Below are 19,880 nucleotides of genomic sequence, written 5' to 3' on the forward strand. Positions count from 1 at the left end.
TGTTTCGCTTCATGTTCAGTGCTCATGTTGATAGGTATATTAGATGGAATAACAATAACTACTCTTGTGTCATCCTCAATGTTGATCGTGGTTGCCACGACTCTCTAGTTCGTGCAGGCTTTGGAGGAATTATTAGAAACAACTCCGACTTTTATTTATCAGGCTTCCATGGCTTCATTTAGAATTCTTTGGACCTCTTTGCTCGCTGGATTATATGTTATCTTTTTTGGTCTCACCTTAGTTAAAGATATGGAATTTGATACTCTGATATGCTACTCTAACTCCCTTCATTGTAAGTCGAACTCGGATTCTTCATAATAACTTGGCTTTGGGGGAGCTCATGGACCGGCCAAATCACTTAAGCTTATTATTTAAAACTATTCTTTCACTTCACATTTTAGGACAAACTACAATATCAATAATGGACCTTGATCTATATTGCCACAATAATTGTGGAGATCGATCAAGTAAATAAGTTGCAAAGTGATTCGAATCCTCTTGTGACAAAATAAAGTTTTAGAATTTTTACACATCAAATTCTAAATTTTTAGCGTGGCAAAGATATAATTTACACATTCGAATTATAGAATTTGAACGTCATATATGTACATGGTTTAGAACTTGGGACCTTCTTTTGACAAAATTATATTTCACACGTTCAAAAATTAGAATCCGTATATGTCATTTTTTGAAAGAAAATAAAATGCATGTGAGAGCCGTGAGAAGAAAAACCCTAAAAATCACGTGGGGCCCATATTGAGTACAAATAGGAACACATACAATATATTGTTACAACAAAAATTAAACACCAAAAGAAGGAATAGGATGGCATACAATCCAGTGAAAGTGGAAACCGTTGGTTATCTTGCTCAATGGAGATCACTTAGATTCCATTCCCACAGCTATACCACCATATCCGAACCTTTCAAGATAGCAAAGTGGAATTGGTAACTTTTCTTCTTATTTCTCTCCTACTACTATGTAATCTTTTTCATGTGATAAATTGTAGTTTATTAAACTATCTTATAATTGATATATTTGGTCCATATTAATATTGTTTGGTAAATCTAAAAAATAGTATTAATTTCATATAAGAAGTATAGAGATGTGATAGCTTTTCTTCAATTCCAATTTGTTTTGTTTAGTGGGTTAGAGCAACAATTTATTATGACAATAAATTGAAATATATGAAGAACTTCCTTCTATTAGGGTTTGCTAACAAATCCAATAAGCACTTTCTATAGAAGAGTTTTTTTTGGTACTGATAACATGAGAAGCCATTAGAAATTCATATACATAAAGTGGAGCGAATGTCAAACTCCCCCATCACGTCCAACCTAGCAATTTCAACATTTTATCTGCATATACAATGCAATGTTCCTATCGACTAAACTAAGTTCACAGGACAAACACAAAGTTGTTATTTAATCTATATAAGACTTGAGTTTTTTTTTTTCAATAAATAATGCACATATTCTCTCTTTGTTGAAATAATGGACATAATCTTTAATCAAATCACACAAAATGTTGGGTATCCATTAATTAATCATTATAATGTAGGAAATTGTTTTGAATGAAGTATTTTGTTGTGTATATGTATATATACACAACAAAATACTAAGTTTTTTTTTTCTTGTTCATTTTTACTCCTAAAATAAAACTAAGGCACATATCACTCTCGAGGGGGACGAATACAACAGATACAACCATCAAATTATATCCAGCAAAGTCCATAGATTTTAGCTCTCCTATTGCATCTTTCAAAATCCGTGTTCTTGAATCTGTTGGAAAACATGAAAAAGTCCTAGCAAAATTAGGTGAACCTTACGTTTTTGTTCAATTTAATTGCAATTTCTTAGATTTATTTCTTAGGTACTCACTTCGGTCACATTTATAAGGAAAAAAAAACACTTAATATATCCTTATTTAATTATATTTTTTTAGATATTTATTTCATTTTTACACTTTTACACTTTTCAAAAGGGGTAATATAGAAAACTTACTCAAGTTTAAATAGTTTTTTTTTACCGGTTCTCTCTCTATTATTCAGTAGACATGTTAAGTTGCATCTGTTAACGGAATTCTCTATGAGGATTATATATGTTCGGGGTTTCGAAGTCGAAAATTTTTTCTCCACAAAAATGGAAATGGAGCGGAAAGTTCCTTGGAATACATCCTCTCCACCTGCTTGGATTCCCAACCCCGATCATTATGAGGAATTAACCAAGAGTAAAGTAAAGTCTATTTAATCAAGGTACTCTAAACAGTAGAATAGGAATTAAGTAAAGGCTTAACTACACATTTGGTCCCTTACGTTTATTTTAGGTTTCAATTTGGTCCCTTACGTTTAAAAAGTATCAATTTGGTCCCTTACGTTTATTTTAAGTTTCAAGTTAGTCCTTTCCGTTAGTTTTGTCACTAACACCGTTTGAACAGTACACGTGTCAGCGTGTCCAAGTGCCACGTGTCAGTCCACGTATGCAAATTGACTGCCACATGTGACAAAATTGACGGAAAGGACCAACTTGAAACCTAAAATAAACGTAAGGGACCAAATTGATACTTTTTAAACGTAAGGGACCAAATTGAAACCTAAAATAAACGTAAGGGTCCAGATGTATAGTTAAGCCTTAAGTAAATCATGAAATGATCAAGTCCAAAAGAAAGTAAATAATGTAATAATTAGGTTAAATTGCACTTTTAGCACCATAAGTTTTACAAATTTGCGATTTTGGCCCTTAATTTTCAAAATAGCACTTTTGGCCCCTATGTTTGCCTCCTTTTACAAAAGGCCAATTTTGACCAAGTCAACACCGATGTGACAAATCAATTAAGTGACTCAGGTGTCACGTCAGCGACTCTCAAAATCGAGTTTTGATCGAATGGTGGGCGAGGGAAAGGTCGGCGATGAAAATAGAGAGGATTTCTCATTTGGTATTTTTTTTTTTAAAGGAATTTCTCATTTGGTTGATTACCATTTATATTTTCCACCTTGATGCAGAAGCGAAAGACAAGTTCATTACTAGCGAAATTGATGCTTTTACTTGGACGTTTAATATTAATGTTTCGTTGCCTAATTATGGTGAAAGATCCTCATGTATTGAAGTTGAGTTCCTAGATCTCAAGATTTCATATCCAAAGGTATGTGCACATATTTCTACTCTTAATGAATATTTAAAAAATATCAAAAATATTTTATAATTTGATATTATTGGTCAAAGTTATGCATTGACAACTTATTTTACGAAGTGGTCAACTAGTGTCACTTATTTGGAACGGAAATAATATAATTTTGAGACAATATAACAAAGGTGCTTAAGCTAATTAACTATATTATATGATGAACTTGTTATAATCATGCCAACTTAATTAGTCCATTTATTTTTGAACATCTTAGTATTGATATAATCATGGTACTATGTACAGTGTACTTTTATAAATGTTACTTAATTACTTCAAGTTCTAAACTATTTGTTTAAACTTTTGAATAAAGAATAAGCGGAAAAGACCAACAACCCTTGATCGAATGTTAAAAGATAGTATCCACACAGACACTACAATCGATCTCATTTCATCTGAGAAAAGCATAAGAGTTCATCGAGCTGTTCTTGCGACTCGGTCACCGGTTTTCGATAGCATGTTTACACATGATTTTAAGGAGAATAATATACATGTGTTATAAACATCTCTGACATGTCATTTGAAGTTTGTCAAGCACTTATAAATTATCTATATGATAACATCAAAGATGAAGAACTTGAGATTTATAGTTTGGACTTATTGGATGCTGCTGAGAAATATGATGTTAATGACTTGAAAAAGGAGTGTGAAAAGCGTCTTCAAGAAAAGATCAACATAAAAAATATATTTGTGATGTTGCAAACAGCATATTCCTATCAATTGTCAAGCTTGAAGATTAGTTCTACTAAATATTTAGTGCAATTTGATAAAATACATGAAATATGGGATGAGTTTGATGCCTTTATAAAAACTCTAGATAAGGATACAATTTGCGAAATATTTCGCGAATTTATTCCTTAATTAAATTGGGTTGGAATACTTTTCAGTTTTGAAAATTTTTCTTGTCCGGGAACTTATAGCGATTGGTGGGCTGTTGCTGTTGAATTTTGATGCCTCTAGACTCGGGAACTTATAGCGATTGGTGGGCTGTTGCTGTTGAATTTTGATGCCTCTAGACTCTAGTCGGTGTTGGATCGCCTGATTCAAGTCTTTCATATTATCGTGAGAGTCTACTATGATGATAATCAAGTGGTTCTGCTATATCGTTTTATTATTGTTCTTTTGATTATTTTTTTCCTCTATTTATACCGGTATATTTTTGTTTTATTTAATATGATATATATTTTCCATTAAACAAAATTGAAAACTTTTCTTATGATTTCTTCTTGGTTTCAACAGTGTTCTTGTTTTCTAACTATTGTTTATTGAGTTTAACATTTATTCCTATATTTTTTTTTTACAACGCTAAGCATTAAAAAGTTAAACTCTACACTTAACAACTATCAATTGTCAGACGGTTCTTTAAATAGCCCCATAAATAGAGCGTAGGATTAATTCTCTCGAATTAATTAATCCTTAAATTAGATACTGAATTTTCAAAAAAATAAAAATTGTCCGATGATCTAAAATCTATGGATCATTCTACTTACTGGTGATTATTTATTTTATTTTTTTGGATACATACTGGTGATTATTTTTGTACTAGTAGTATTTTCTATAGACTTTTGGTTTGCCGATAATGTATGAAATTTGTGTAATATGATAGGGGTCAATGGGTGATGCTCTATGTTTTGTGCATGTGAATTAAGAAAAATAATTATTAATGGGTTGACTCAAATAACTTTACCTAATATTCTATTGATTTAGTAGTTAAAGTTTAAGTCATACTAACTAGTATTTCTCAACTGGTTAAAGAAATTAAAAAAGTCAATTTTATATTATAAAAATATTTTTTTTATATTTTAAAAAGATAGGAAGGAATATTTTATAATACTAGGCTCATTAACTAGTGTTCTATGAATTTTCTTAAAAAGTATACGATATATCTTTGAAAATATAAAGTTGTCGGTCAAATTAATAAATTTTTTCAAATGACTTTTAATATTGAGATAGAGAAAGTATTTCTTTTTTTACAAAGAAGAGGGATAAAATTAATTATTTTTTGAAAAAGTCATTAACTTTTTCTTTTTGACACATAAAGAGACCATTTACCAAAATAAAAACATAAATTATTAAGATATGGATAATTCTTAACTAGGCACAACACTAAATGATATACGAAGTATGTTGAAAACACACACAAAAATTCAAAAAATTTAAAGATAAAATAATGAATTAGTATTAAATGATTTGACTAAATTATTTAATTTTTTTTTGTGTATGCGCTTAGATAAATTTTATTTGGAGTTGTGCCAATTAAAAACTTATCTTAAAGACTATTTTCATGGTTACCACTTACCCTTACCCACCTTATTCATTGGTCAATTTCACTAGAGACTAATCACCAAATTTTTTAGATTCCATATCCATACTCTCCAACAAAGCTAAATGTAGTTGTTGTAACAGACTCAACCACTTCATCATCTAACACATTGCCTTCAACATTGCTATTTAAGGTTGACAACAAAACGTACACGTTAATTTTACTCATTTATAATAAGTTTGTTTTTTTAATAAAAAGTCATGTCTTTTTTGGCAATTTACCATTGTCAAATACTCAACAAAAAATTCCACAAGTTCTAGCTTAATTGACAAAAATACTGAAATTGTTAGGTGAAACGTTATGATTATGTTCGAACCTTAACTTCCTCACTTTTGTGCATGAATTTATAATGATTTGGTCATTTTGTCTATGTGCGAAAAAAATATTACAGTCGCATAACATAAGGGCCATTCACATGAAAGTGTGTCATGGGTACCAAGTTTTATATATTGGACACACATATTAATTTTTTTTTTCCTCTTAATTATTTCTAAAACTGAATTGTTACATGAGCTTAAACAAATATTGTTCCTATTAAGAATTGAACTTTAGTTCTTCCAAACGATTTGTTTTAAAGGAAATTTATTAATCACTTAAGTTGTATTTGTTAAAAGCTCAAATATTTTACACGCATTGTCAACATTTATTGATAAGTAAGGCTCTTAGTTTGCTATATAACATTGTCAACAAAGTAAAAAGTTAGAGTTTACTCTTTTTTTTTTGTGTTTAATTTAAATTTTCAATTTATAAAATTTTGAATTAAAATATAAGTTGAGTCAAAAAACTAGTTTACTAATGAGAGTTTAGTGCAATAACAGAGTGCATGCAATCAAGTAGTCATTGATTTGTGATTTTCTAATTGAGTTGAGTTGATTTAAACTTAAAAAAAATTATATTAAATAAAAGTAGAAATTATCTCCAATAAAAAAAAAAGAAAAAAATTATCTTGGTGAAAAAAAAGTAAAAATTATGTTAAAATCTTAATCGTTTGATCTTAATCTTAATAATATAATATCAAGATAGTGATTGTATCCCGACTACATTAATGTAATTCAATTCTTTAATTACTCAGCATTCTAAATAATTTTTGAAACAATGAGATAAACTTGTGAGTTGTGATATATTCGGGCATCATTATCATTACAATATTAATCTAGAATAAATTTTAAAAAATTTATAAATACGTAACTTAAAATCTAAACCATCTGATCACAATCCAGCCACAACTAAAATACCAAAACTTAAAAGTAGGATTCACCATGACCCCTTCAATCCATCCATAGTAACAAACTAAGTAGTAAATCATGCAACAAATTCAGTTTTTCAATTGAAAAAGATAACCAAAAAGATATTATCTTTTTTTTCATCTTTAAAAGGAAATATTGTTTTTAATATTAGCTTTCCTTATAAGCTAACAAAACAAAACGTTTCAATCCTTAACAAACAAACAGACAGACACAAACGTTTTTCTTTCCCTACATTAACACTTATCTGTTCTCTCTCTTTTAAATTCATCATTATCATCACAATTTTTTCATCAGATCTAAAATACCCAGAAGAAAAAGGTTGAAACTTTCTTGTTTTCAACGATCGTTGATTAGAGATGTGTTGTGGGGGTAGAGTGTGCATGTTTTGCACGTGTTTGATTATTGCTGTGATCGTGATTGGGTTTGTTTTTGGATTCGGAGTTTTCAATCATGGATTTCACAAAATCAAAGATACTTTGAGTTTCTGTGATTCTTGCGGTGGTGGTGTTGGTGGTGGAAGGCCGTTCTTGGGTTATGCGCCGCCGCCATTGTATTAGTTCAGTATTGTTCTCTTCTTATTTTTAATGTTCTTCTTGTCTTAGGTAATTTTTCTGGGATTTTAATGATGATTTTTTGGAATTGATACATTGTAATTATCCGTTTATTGGGATTAATGTTGATTTTAATTTTTAATGATATCTTTGTTTCGGTGATTATACTGTTTTTTTGTCCTTTAACAAAAAATCGTAATCCATAGTCTTGGTGTATGTTTGGCTTCAATTTCAATAGTAATTTTTACAAGTTTAGAGTATACTTAATTGATTTTACTTTAAGTTGGAAATTATAGCTTCTCAAAATTTTAGAATTGAGTTTTAGTTTTTTACAATTAAATTTATAGTTTACTAACTCACTTTTATATTTATATATGAATGTATATACAAAATATAATTTTTTTTACATTCTAATCGATTTTAGTCATGCATAATCAATTTTTTTAGAGAAGAATTAAACATAAATTCATTCATGTAGCTTTTGTTTAAGATCAATCCTTATCTGAAAATTAACAAGAGTCATGCATGAAAGACGTGTGGCTTTTTGCTAAAAGTTGGTTTAGCTTGTGATGGTTTTTCTTGTGGGCCATGTACACATATATTCATATACCCTTCATTCTTTGTGAATTTTTTTTTTGGACAAAATTCTTAGTGAGTTTTAGTTACTACTTACGTTTGTAATTCACTTGCACTGGGTTGGTGTATTGGTATTGACTTGAGACCTGAGAGTGTGTTTTTTTTTGAGGTCTGAGGTTCGATTCTCTCTGACGTTAATTTGGGTGGGCTAATTTAGCTTCTTCAAAAAAAAAAAACTATAAGAGAGGAAGATGTCATTTATACTTAAAATTAACATTAGGTTAACGAGTATTCTTCTCATATATAGTTGATGTGACTATGTGAGACTTAACCGAAATCCAACTTTATCCCCCAAGTGTAAATTCTCACATCATATAGTTGATTCAATATCAGGATTTATTCTCGCTTTTCCACCAAGCCGAATCACGGCGCTGATACTATTTGTTCGAGTGTCTGGGGTCAATGCTCCAACCTCCAGGATCACAGGAGAGGGGACGCCACATTTCTACCCAAAATTTTAATTCAGTAGGTTAATTCTCTTATAAATTTAAATTTTTTTTCCATAATGAACTTAACAAATACAACTTTCTTTTCTTTATGTTTCTGATATCGTAGATTCCATAAGAGTATTTTATTTATTTTTTGGTATAATCAGATACCCCTAGTGCACAACTAAAAGGTTAATCCTTCCAATTATTGCTAAGCGTAATTAGAACCTTTTCAATAAAATATATTGATATAGACTATAGAGTTATTGATAGGTTATAACAATTGTTTTTGAGCTATGGAGTAGAGAAGGAATACAGTGTTTAGTGTTCTAAAATAGTCGAAATTAATTTTGACATGTTTGGTTGTTCTCAAAGTTTAATTGATTTCGTTTTTAGAATTAATTCTAACTTAATGCTAAGATTTATAGCTTTTAGTCTAAACAGTTTTTATTTTATAATTTATTATTTAACTTATTTTTACGTAAATGTATTTAAATATAACTTCTTTTTTTATTGAATGGAGGGCCTAAGCCCTGAGGAAAGGTTACACTAAAACTAGTTTGGAAACATTGGTCTCAGCTGCGTCAGCTGTCATTAAGTGTCTAATTTGAGTCGGACACGACTCATATTACATCATAGAATTTTCCAATTTACAACCTATATGCGCAAGAGCATTCACACACAAATTTGCTTCATAATATTACATATTCACACCTCCCAATTTAGCTGAAGAAATCCTCCTACAAATGCTCCAACCTTTTGAATAATTTCCTTCTGCATAGTTGACCATATGAACTACCACCCGTGAATCACTATGCAATTCAATGCGCCGGAAACCAAGTCGTCGGGCATACTAAAACACCCCAAAGCTCCGCCACTATAACATCACAATCACCAAGACCTCTAGCAAAACCATAGTCACATAATTCGCTATACAGCCTGTGAATCGCGAATCAGTTCGCAACTACCGGTTCACGGTGCTTTCACGAATTCGGTCTTGCAAATTCGGTCTGAATTCGCAAACCTCCACTCCACTCACAATCTTTACCTCCACCCAAATATAAATCCTTTGAAGTGTATCAATTAACTAAAAAATCAACTTTTTTTGGTGTAAAACCAAATATACACTAAAGTGAATACTATGATTAAAGTGATCTCATGCAACACAACAGTATTCACAGAGAATTTGAATCACGATGGAGAAAATCCCTCTGATTTAGTAGCTCAGACCAAAAATTTCTAATGAAATTTTATGATTTCTTATAAGATGCTAGAGATAAATTCTAACTTTTTTTTCTTTCTTTTTTTGCTGAAATAAGTTGTAACTTTACATTAGCATCAAAGATTATAATCTGCAGATAACTATATAACAAATCACATCACTTTCTAAATTTATTGATTAATGGCTCTACAACTCTAAGCAATTGACATGAAATTAATTTCTACTTGAACTTCACTGCAATAGTACTCCTTACTCTATGATTTCCATTTGTCCACAATAATTCCCCAAATACATAATCCAATGTAGTAGAAACATCATCACCATTATCCATAGTTTTCATCACAATAACCTTGAATGATTTTTTCTCACCAACTTTCTTAAAGCTCAAGTAACTTGGCTCAACCACAACTGAAACTCCATCAGGTGCCTTGGATTGCATGATATATGTACTTGGACGTCCAACATTTGTAACAGTTCGACTAACATTTACGGTTTTGTCCTCGAGATCAAGTATTGTGATTGTAGGGTAGTTGAAATCCAACACATTGTAGGACTTTGGACAAATGAAAGGCTTGTTGTAAATAGCCTTAATTTGTTTATGGCTTTGATTATAACCACATAATAGGTTTAAGTAATCTACCACATTAAGATCGTAAATTAGTCCAGGGTCTATAGCAAGATCAGGCTGAATGTGACCCGAACCATATGCAAATGGAGTTGCATTTTCGTAGAATCGATCCTTGATAGGTCTTTTGCTGTTGTCCGTTTTGCTTGCTGAAATAGACAGACACTTGTGTCAAGTTCAACTTCAATTAGCCTATTAGTTATGATAAAAAATATGACATACTCCCTCTGGTCCCTAATATAAGAAGAAGTTCACTTTAATAGTTCAATGTATCTAAAAAGTGAACTTCTTCTTATATTAAGGACCGGAGGGAGTATTAAAGATCGTCAACGAAGAGACTATTTTTAAGAATTGAACCTGTGACCCTTTAAGTCACAAGGCATCAAACCTTACACCGCCGCGCCAAAGCTAGCCCTACAAAAACACATATTGTCTAGGAAAAATAAAAAAATGGAAATATGTTGGATGATTCAGCTATGTGGTACCAGTGGTCATAATTGCTGATTTGATAGCTGCTGGACTCCATTCAGGATGAAGTGTTTTGAGAAGACCTACTATGCCAGACACATGAGGGCATGACATAGAAGTTCCAGAAAAGGAATTATATGGAATCCTATTATTTGATTCTATTCCAAATACACTTGTGGCTTCTGAGTAAGCAGCAATTATGTTCACTCCAGGTGCAGTGATATCAGGCTGAAAAGACACAAAAAAAACAATTGTCACAAAACCATCTAGACTGTAGCACCACCGACACTTCAGATCAATGGCGTGTTCCAGTGTTCGATCATTGATGCATTCTCGTGTTCGACACAGTCAAATGTAGTTACATTCAATTAATTTTATTTGCTTAAATTATTGTCAGTTTCTACATGTTAGTGTTAGTGTCATGTCAGGTGTCTGCGTCAGTGTTTCATATATGGAAGGAGCAAATGTAAGTATGCTAAGGTGATAATGTAAGAAAAAAAATAACAAACTTTTAGAATTGATGGAAGAATTGTGCTAGGTCCCCTTGATGAAAATGAAGCAATCACTGGAGCTGGAATAATTGGAAATTCTGTTATTGCTTTTGTTATGTAAGCAACAGGGTTACTGCAAGAGAAAGAGAGAACCCATTAGTTGCTGAAATCCATTTTAAAGATTTAATAACAAAAATTGGAAACAAAAATTTATGTTGAAGAAAGAAAATTACTTTTCACTTTGGATGTAGGAATAAATATATTGACCATCAGAATAATTGACATGTGAAGTAGGTAAAACATGAGGGTATGCAGTAAAATCATAAAAGCTTTTATAATCACTAGCCAAAATCATTCCTACTGCTCCTGCTGAAGAAGCTTCTTCACCTGCATTAGCAATTCCAAATAATTCATCTTCAAGGCATACCACTATTTTTCCCATCACCTTTTCGACATCAAGTGTTCCATGTCTGCAGAACTTGCTGCAAGATTTTATATATATGAAAAAATTCTTCCAAGTACTAATATATAAACCAAATAATTGGAAATGAAGTTTGTCGAATTTTCACTTACGCTTCTCTAGATATAACATAGAAATGTTTGGCTTCTTTAGCACTAATCAAAGGATAGAACTCGCGGGATGGCAAGTCCTTAGATGAAAGACTTGTTCCCTAACAATAAAAAATTTCACAGTAAATCAGCTTTTTGGTCCTCAAATTTGAAGAGTCGAGAAATTTAGTCCATCAAGTTTACAAAATAGCAAATTAGTTCTTTTTATTAAAGAACGTCAATCATTTTAGTCTCTCCATCAAAACCAATGAAAAACCTACACGTTAAGGGACTAGATTGATCAACCAGTATAATTTCAAGGACTAATCAACATTTTCTGGTAGATTGATCGACCAGTACTTTTTACGCAAGCAATGTATACAAGAAATGATTAAAAGAACAATACCTTAATGTACGTGTTGTCACCTAGTTTAACATAACTGGTGAAGTCTCTATCAATTGTGCTAGCGGCAACAGTGAATAACCAAGGTGCCGTATTTACAACAGTTCCAAAATAGGGTCCATCATTTCCAGCAGAACTAACTACTACTATACTATTTGCAACTGCATGGAAGGAACCTATAGCAACTGAATCTGTAAACAGATTTTTAGTCTTTCCTCCAAGAGAAACTGAAAGCACATCAACACCATCACTTATGGCAGCCTCAAAACCTGCTAAGATATCTGCGTCATTGCAGCCAAGTAGCCAACACACTTTGTAGGCCGCAACACGAGCCTTCGGAGATCCACCTTTGGCAGTGCCATTACCATTGCCCAAAACACTTACTCCTTGAACAAAATTACCTCCAGCTGTTGATAGTGTGTGAGAACCATGACCTATCGTGTCCCGTGCGGTGTAAAATAATGCACCGAGTTTTCCTGCATATGCCTCATAACCTTTGTAGAAAAATCTTGCTCCTATAAGCTTCCTGTATGCGGAAAGTCATAAATGTCAATAACTTTAAGAATGATGGTTGGATATGAAATACTCACATAGACATGGATAACACGAAACACTGACACATCGACACCAGTAATTGAACGTAACGACATGTGTCCGTATCAAACACCGACATGTATTGGACAACAAACACACCTTCAATCTGAAGTATCGATACTACATATATACAAGTGTTTATCAAGAGGATGGAGGACTAATGGACCTGTTGCAATAAGTTTTGTTGGAGTCAATAAAATTGTCGATTTGGCATATCCCATTTCCGCGCCATTTTGATGGAATAGGGCTCATTCCTTGGTCACTAAAGCTCTGAGATTCAGGCCATACACCTATTAAAGAAAAGTATTGTGTCAATAAATCAAATGAATATGCCATGGTTTGGCTGTATGAAACTTATATACCTGTATCAAGGTTACCAATGATTGTATCATCACCATATCTTGCCTTCTCCCAAATGGAGTACTTAGGAAGTATTCTATTTCCTTCTAGTCCAAGAAATTCCCATGACCTTGTTGTATGCAATTGATGCATTTTGTTCAAAGATACAGAAACTACATTTGGATTCCCTGCACATTAAATTGTTTTTTGAAAATTAAAATAACTTTTATTTATCTAATAATTTGAAAACATAGAAGCAGAAGCTAATAATTTGCTTACTTGCTAGCTCTTCTGCTTCTTTTTCTTCTAATATTGCTGCAAAACCATTGATGTGTCTATTATAGGAGTAGAATATTGCATCCTTGGCTCTCTCATGGCTGTGAATATTTATTTATAAAATAAATATATCATTTTCTTGTCATCCTTTTTAGAGTAATTAATTGGAATTGATAAAAAAAAATTATGGTTAAATTGCATATTTTGGTCCCTTAATAAGTTTACTTTATATTTCAAGTTGATCCTATAAGTTTACAAAGTTTCAATATAAGTTGGTCTTTTTTAGTCAATATTCGGTTAAAAATGTTCACAAGACCAACAAAGACACCCGTGTGGACAGTTTTAGGGGGTGCTATGTGGACGTTTTTTTTACATAATTAACTCAAAATTTGGCAGAAAAGATGAATTTATGCTAACATAAGTAACATAAAGGACTAATTTAAAAAAATTTAAATGTAAGGAACTAACGTAAAATCTAAAATAAATATAAAGGACGAAAATATTTTATTTAGCCAAAAATAATCTAATTTTTATACCTCCCTAGAATATTGATGTGTCTATTATATATAGGAATAGAATATTCCTTCCTTGGCTCTCTCATGGCTGTGAATATTTATTTATAAAATCAATATAATTTTCTTGTCATCCTTTTTGAAGTAATTAATTGGAATTGATAAAAAAAATTATAGTTAAATTGCATGCTTTGTTTCTTACGTTTACTTTAGATTTCAAGTTGATTACAGATGTTTAAAAAGTTTTTGGTTGGACCCTTATGTTATAATACACAAGTTAGTCATTTTAGTCAATTTTCTCTTAAAAACGTCCACATGACTAGAAACACCCACGTGGATAACTTTAGGGGTGTGTGGACGTTTTAGACAGAGTTAATTAACTCAAAATTTGACAAAAAAAGATGAACTTATGCTGACATCAGTAACATAAGATACCAACTTAAAAAATTTAAACGCACGAGACTAACATAAAACCTAAAATAAATGTAAAGGACGAAATATGAAATTTAGCCAAAAATAATCTAATTTCTATACCTCCCTAGAATGGAGCTCAATAAACTATAATGGGAATTAGTTGCATAGTCTAAATCAGCTGAAGAAGGATTTAGACCATGAGAATGTGCTCCCAAGTAAACAACATAGGACTGCAACAAAAAATTCATTAGAAACATAAGTTGTTTTGTGATGATGAATAACTATAGTGAATTTTTTATAATCATATTTAAATACATAATTTTCATATATTTTAGCATTCACCTTTCCAATTCCATAGGATGGTTGCACTTGCAAGAAGAAGATGCAAACAAGAAAAGATGAAATAATAAGCTGAAAAATGGAGGAAGACATAATTTTTCTTTAGGTTGAATTGCTTAAGTATTTTTTTCAACTTATATAGCTAAGTTCATGCCTTCTTTTGGATTTATTCTTAAATAATACATGTGAATTGTTCCATAATTAATTCCAAAAGAAACAATGTACCATCAATTTGCTTTAAAAATGTTACAAATAGGTATGTAACAATTATACAGTAACTACAAATAACATGATGTGATTGTGTAATTTTCCATTTTCATCATGAAATATAATAAATAGAATTGGTATGTATCAATTTTGAAACCTACCCTTTGATCAAAATGTAATAAATTAAATATATGGATGGAATAGGGAAGACTTTTACTCCCCAAAAAACATGTCACAATGAGATAATTTATGGTTTGTGTACTAACGTGTGAGTTGAAAATATACCATTGTTTTAATTTAAATTTCATTCAAAAGAACAATCCCCTAAAAGGATATCATGTATGTTTCCGCGGTGTTTGACCAGGCACTTTCACCCGAGTTCGAATTATAAACTTCAACGTAAATTTCAGACATTCGATGACGTTTGCCACTTTAATATCATCACCTCGAACGTAGTTATTATTCGTCATTGCATCACTTCAAGATCCAAAAATAAATCTATATCAGAATATTTATTAATTTGTTGTTCCTCTGATTGATTCTCCTTGAAATTTGTAGCAAGTAATAACTATACCGAAACTTGTTTAGATCTATTTTAGTAGAATACTTGGTATATCATTTTTTTATGATAGAATCATATATATATATGGGGGCTGCTAACTTAGACCCAGTTGGGTCTAAGTTAGCAAGGTGCACCTTTTGAGTTGGACAAAAATACCCATTTTTTTAATTTTTGAAAGAATATAGCAACAGGGGCATTTCTGTAATTTTCTGCAATTTTACACGCGCCCCCCACTTCTTTTTCCCCCCCAGGACACGTGTCACGCTATTATTGGACAAAAATCACGCGCGTGCATCACACGCGTCGACAGGCGCGCGTGGGTGGAAGGATGGGCGGAGAGAGAAAACTTTTTGAAAAGGTAAGGCCACGTGTCAGCATATGATTGGCTACGTTAATTTTTTTCCATTTAATACTTTAAACTCGATTATTTCGTCGTAAATTAATTTTTTATTTTTTAATTTTTATACCAAAATTCATAATTTTTTTTTCTCTACAAATAGAGACTTGGTTCGTTTGATTTGGACACAGAAAAAAAAAACCCAATTTTTCACTACCTTAATCTCATTTTTCACTACCTTACATCAACTCACTGAAACCATTCTACCAGAAAAATGGTTTCAGAGTACAAATCTCTGAAACCATTCTACAAGCTAAATGGTTTCAGAAGCAAATAACTAATAATCAGCTTACTGAAACCATTCTACCAGCAAAATGGTTTCAGATTACAACTTTCTGAAACCATTGTACCAGATAAATGGTTTCAGAAGCAAACACAATTAATAAATTACTCACTGAAACCATTCTACCAGTAAAATGGTTTCAGAATACAACTATGTGAAACCATTCTACAAGCTAAATGGTTTCAGAAGCAAATAACTAATAATCAACTTACTGAAACCATTCTACCAGCAAAATGGTTTCAGATTACAACTCTCTGAAACCATTGTACCGAATAAATGGTTTCAGAAGCAAACACAATTAATAAATTACTCATTGAAACCATTCTACCAGTAAAATGGTTTCAGAATACAACTATGTGCAACCATTCTACCAGTAAAATGGTTTCAGAAGCAAACATTAGTTTTTAATTACCGTTTTATCTCATTTAATTAACTAAAAATAGTTTCAGGTCTCCAAAAATTTCATAAAATATACCAAAAGTTCCAGAATATTATCTACTATTTTCCTGGTATAATGGTTTCAGTGAGTTGGTTGAGTGGTGCGTGTTAAATTACAACACACAAGTAACGTATTTAGTAGACAAAAAATGAGATTAAGGTAGTGAAAAATTGCGTTTTTTTTTCGGTGTCCAAATCAAACGAACCAAGTCTCTATTTGTAGACAAAAAAAATTATGAATTTTGGTATAAAAATAAAAAAATAAAAAATTAATTTACAACGAAATAATTGAGTTCAAAGTATTAAATGAACAAAAATCACGCCCAGCCAACCATTGTGTGACACGTGTCCTACTTTTAAAAAGCAAATTTTTCACTCTCCAGGTTTTAATCCAGTGTGACGCAGGCGCTTGAATCTGATGGATCTGGATGATCTGGGCTGTCTGATTGATCAGACAGTCTTGATGAGATCAGATCTTGGCTGTCTGATGGAAATCAACGGTCTGTAACCATGGTCCTTCGGTACGCGCGCGACACTGGATCCGCGTCTACTAATGGTTTAAGAATGTGGGGCGCGTGTATATGGTTGGCAAAATTGCAGAAAATTACAGAAATGCCCCTGTTGCTCTATTCTTTCAAAAATTAAAAGAATGGGTATTTTGGTCCAATTGAAAAGGTGCACCTTGCTAACTTAGACCTAACTAGGGTCTATGTTAGAAAACCCCTATATATATATATAACTAAAGTTCGGCTAAGAATAGCCCCATTTTGCAATCGAATTCGAGTTCTCTCAAACAATTCGTCGTAAAAAGGACTCATTAACCACTCGTACTAAATATCTTGATTTGAATCTACATTTATGAATACCATCTTTAGTCCGATGATACCATAATAAAGGCTATATATAATGAAAAACATAATATTTGAAATAGGAAAACTTCATAAAACACGTTTCGAATTTCCGGGGACGGGGGGAATTTCCGAAGGCCCAAAAGCATAACCCAACATCCATTGTAGAATCCAACAATAACATATTGCATGTTATACATTTGGCTTGTTGCATGTATCACACTTGTTGTCACATGTTGTTTTCTTTAACACTTGTCTTATTGTAAGTATTTCTTTTAACACTTGTCTTCATGCATGTAAGTCTTGTAATTGTTTTTCTCCTATAAATATACTTTGAATCATTCAGGCATTAATATTCAAAGTGATTAAGTTTTCTGAACAGAAAGTCTCTAACATTTGTCTGTTGTTCAGTATTGTCATTAATTACATAAGTTAATATTTAAAATAAAAGGTGCAATGTCTTCATTGTTTCAAAGAGTCGTCTTGTTGTGTGTGTTAACTTTGCTATCAGTGCACAATATTCACGGGGTTCATGATAACTCTATAGATCTTTTTAGAACTCATGTGAATGTTGTTAACACTTTAGAAGATAATTTGGACTTAACTCTTCATTGTAAATCTAAAGATGATGATCTCGGAGAACATCTTCTACATCAAAACGATAGCTTTAGTTGGAGTTTTCGCCCTAAATGGCCCATTGGCACAACACTGTTCTTTTGTTCCTTTGCATGGACTGGTGAATTTCATTATTTTGATATATTCATAGATGGTGATAGCGGTAGAACTGATTCTGATGATTGCAATTGGAATGTTCACAAATCAGGACCATGCAGAATTCCAGATCATGGGGAACCTATTTGCTTTCCATGGAATAAGGGTATCAAATAATATAATACTTATTTTTCATTATATAAAGGTTGTTCTCATGATATAAAGAAATAAAACTTATATGCATCCTTATAAATCTTATTCTTATTTTTGTACATTCTATATATCTTATCTTATTCTTATAATTACTGTGATCAAATAAAACATATAAGATTTATTAAATATATTTAAATATAAATTATTCGGTTAAAAGTAAAGCATATTAAAATATCTAATCATTCTTAAATATTGAAAAAGATGTGCATGATTATAAGAGTTCAAAATAGTTGGTTTCATGGTATGTACATTTTTTTTAGCTTTATTTAAGTGTCAATTTAGTACCTCATGTAATACTCCCTCCGGTCCTTATTATAAGGAATAATTTGGAAAAAACACACATATCAAGAAACCTTATCTTTCTTAATAAAAATTCTAAAATTTTACAATTTATTCCAAAACTAACCTTGGTGTATTAATTTATCCTTAGGGAATATATCACTCTAATTAATGCATAACTTTGGAATGGATACAATTTAATAAGGGTAAAAATGGAATTGTAAGAATAAATTTAATAACTGTTTCTTATAAAAAGGACAAAATTTTTTTTCCAAATTGTTTCTTATAAAAAGGACCGGAGGGAGTATTCGTTTGGAAATGATTTTCTCATTTTTGGGAGGCATGTTTAGCTATTTTTTTATTTGTCTCAACGTGAAGTTGGTCAAATATGTCATTTATTTTGGGACGGAAGGAGTAGATTGTTATTTCATCACTTTTATTATTTTTCTCTCTTAGCTATTAGATTTATATGAATTAAGGTTGATATATTTAGTTGAGAGACATGTAGAAGTTTTGAAAGGAGAAGATTCAGATCAAGTTCTGACGTCATAAACTAAGATATTTAATGGCTTACACTATCTTTGTCAATATCATAGTCAATTAATTAAGTGTATGTTTAATTATATTTTATAGAAGTTAAAATTACTATTTTAAGAGTTGTAAAATTAATTTTAACATGTTTGATCATTTTGAGTAAAATTAATTTTGGCTCAGGAATTTATTTTAATTTTAAATTATAATTTGTAGCTTTTAACTCTTACAATTGACTTTTTGTCTCAAATTTATTGTTCATCTTATATTTACTATGAATATATTGAAATATAAATAATTTTACATTCTACTCACTTTTATCCAAAAAGTAATTTTATATGGTTAATTTATGTGACCCCAAAAAAGAAAACACACTTAAACATACATTGAATAAAACAAGCCCGCAAATCTCAGCTCAACGGATTGAAATGTCAAAATTACTAGTATCGGACACTATAACCGGAGTTCAAATCTCAATCTCTCCACTTTTGATGTGCGAGTTTCCAATAAAACTTGTCATTTCATCTATAAAAAATAAAAATAAAAATAAAAAGCATATTTGTTTTTGTCTCTTGCTCTGCTTTTGTAAAACAGAGTACTCTGCTCCACTCTTAGTCATGGTATACATAATGGAGAGGATGCAACACTCCCATATTCTCTATGTTTTCCTTTTAAATTTCATGCAAAAGAACAAGCTCATTAAAATAGGTCAAATATCATATTTGACTAAAGTTAAGCTTTAAAATATTGTTTTCCAAATAATATAAGAATTGGAATAATTATTACTACTTATTTACTTGAACAAAAAAAAAAT

At 31.2% G+C, this 19,880-nt stretch overlaps 3 protein-coding genes and 1 pseudogene across 3 annotated transcripts; 3 read left to right on the forward strand and 1 right to left on the reverse strand.

Annotated features, from left to right (window-relative positions):
• Window positions 1-825: 825 nt before the first annotated feature.
• Window positions 826-4,041, forward strand: LOC123920766 (annotated as a pseudogene).
• A 2,869-nt stretch (window positions 4,042-6,910) lies between these two features.
• On the forward strand, window positions 6,911-7,446 carry LOC123923440. Its single transcript, XM_045976131.1, has one exon. It carries the CDS (start codon window positions 7,107-7,109, stop codon window positions 7,305-7,307), a length of 201 nt encoding a protein of 66 aa, XP_045832087.1. The 5' UTR covers window positions 6,911-7,106; the 3' UTR covers window positions 7,308-7,446.
• A 1,409-nt stretch (window positions 7,447-8,855) lies between these two features.
• Window positions 8,856-13,467, reverse strand: LOC123882058 (subtilisin-like protease SBT5.3). Its single transcript, XM_045930844.1, has 9 exons — window positions 13,336-13,467; window positions 13,080-13,244; window positions 12,884-13,007; window positions 12,127-12,649; window positions 11,745-11,842; window positions 11,405-11,653; window positions 11,190-11,304; window positions 10,698-10,908; window positions 8,856-10,361 (listed from the first exon to the last, which is right to left on the reverse strand). The coding sequence occupies exons 2-9, from the start codon at window positions 13,207-13,209 to the stop codon at window positions 9,808-9,810; spliced, it is 2,004 nt and encodes a 667-aa protein (XP_045786800.1). The 5' UTR covers window positions 13,210-13,244; window positions 13,336-13,467; the 3' UTR covers window positions 8,856-9,807.
• A 4,321-nt stretch (window positions 13,468-17,788) lies between these two features.
• Window positions 17,789-18,220, forward strand: LOC123920769 (S-protein homolog 2-like). The gene has a single exon (XM_045973081.1). It carries the CDS (start codon window positions 17,789-17,791, stop codon window positions 18,218-18,220), a length of 432 nt encoding a protein of 143 aa, XP_045829037.1.
• Window positions 18,221-19,880: the final 1,660 nt, after the last annotated feature.

Source organism: Trifolium pratense, linkage group LG4, assembly GCF_020283565.1.
Source record: "Trifolium pratense cultivar HEN17-A07 linkage group LG4, ARS_RC_1.1, whole genome shotgun sequence".
Classification (NCBI taxonomy): Eukaryota; Viridiplantae; Streptophyta; class Magnoliopsida; order Fabales; family Fabaceae; genus Trifolium; species Trifolium pratense.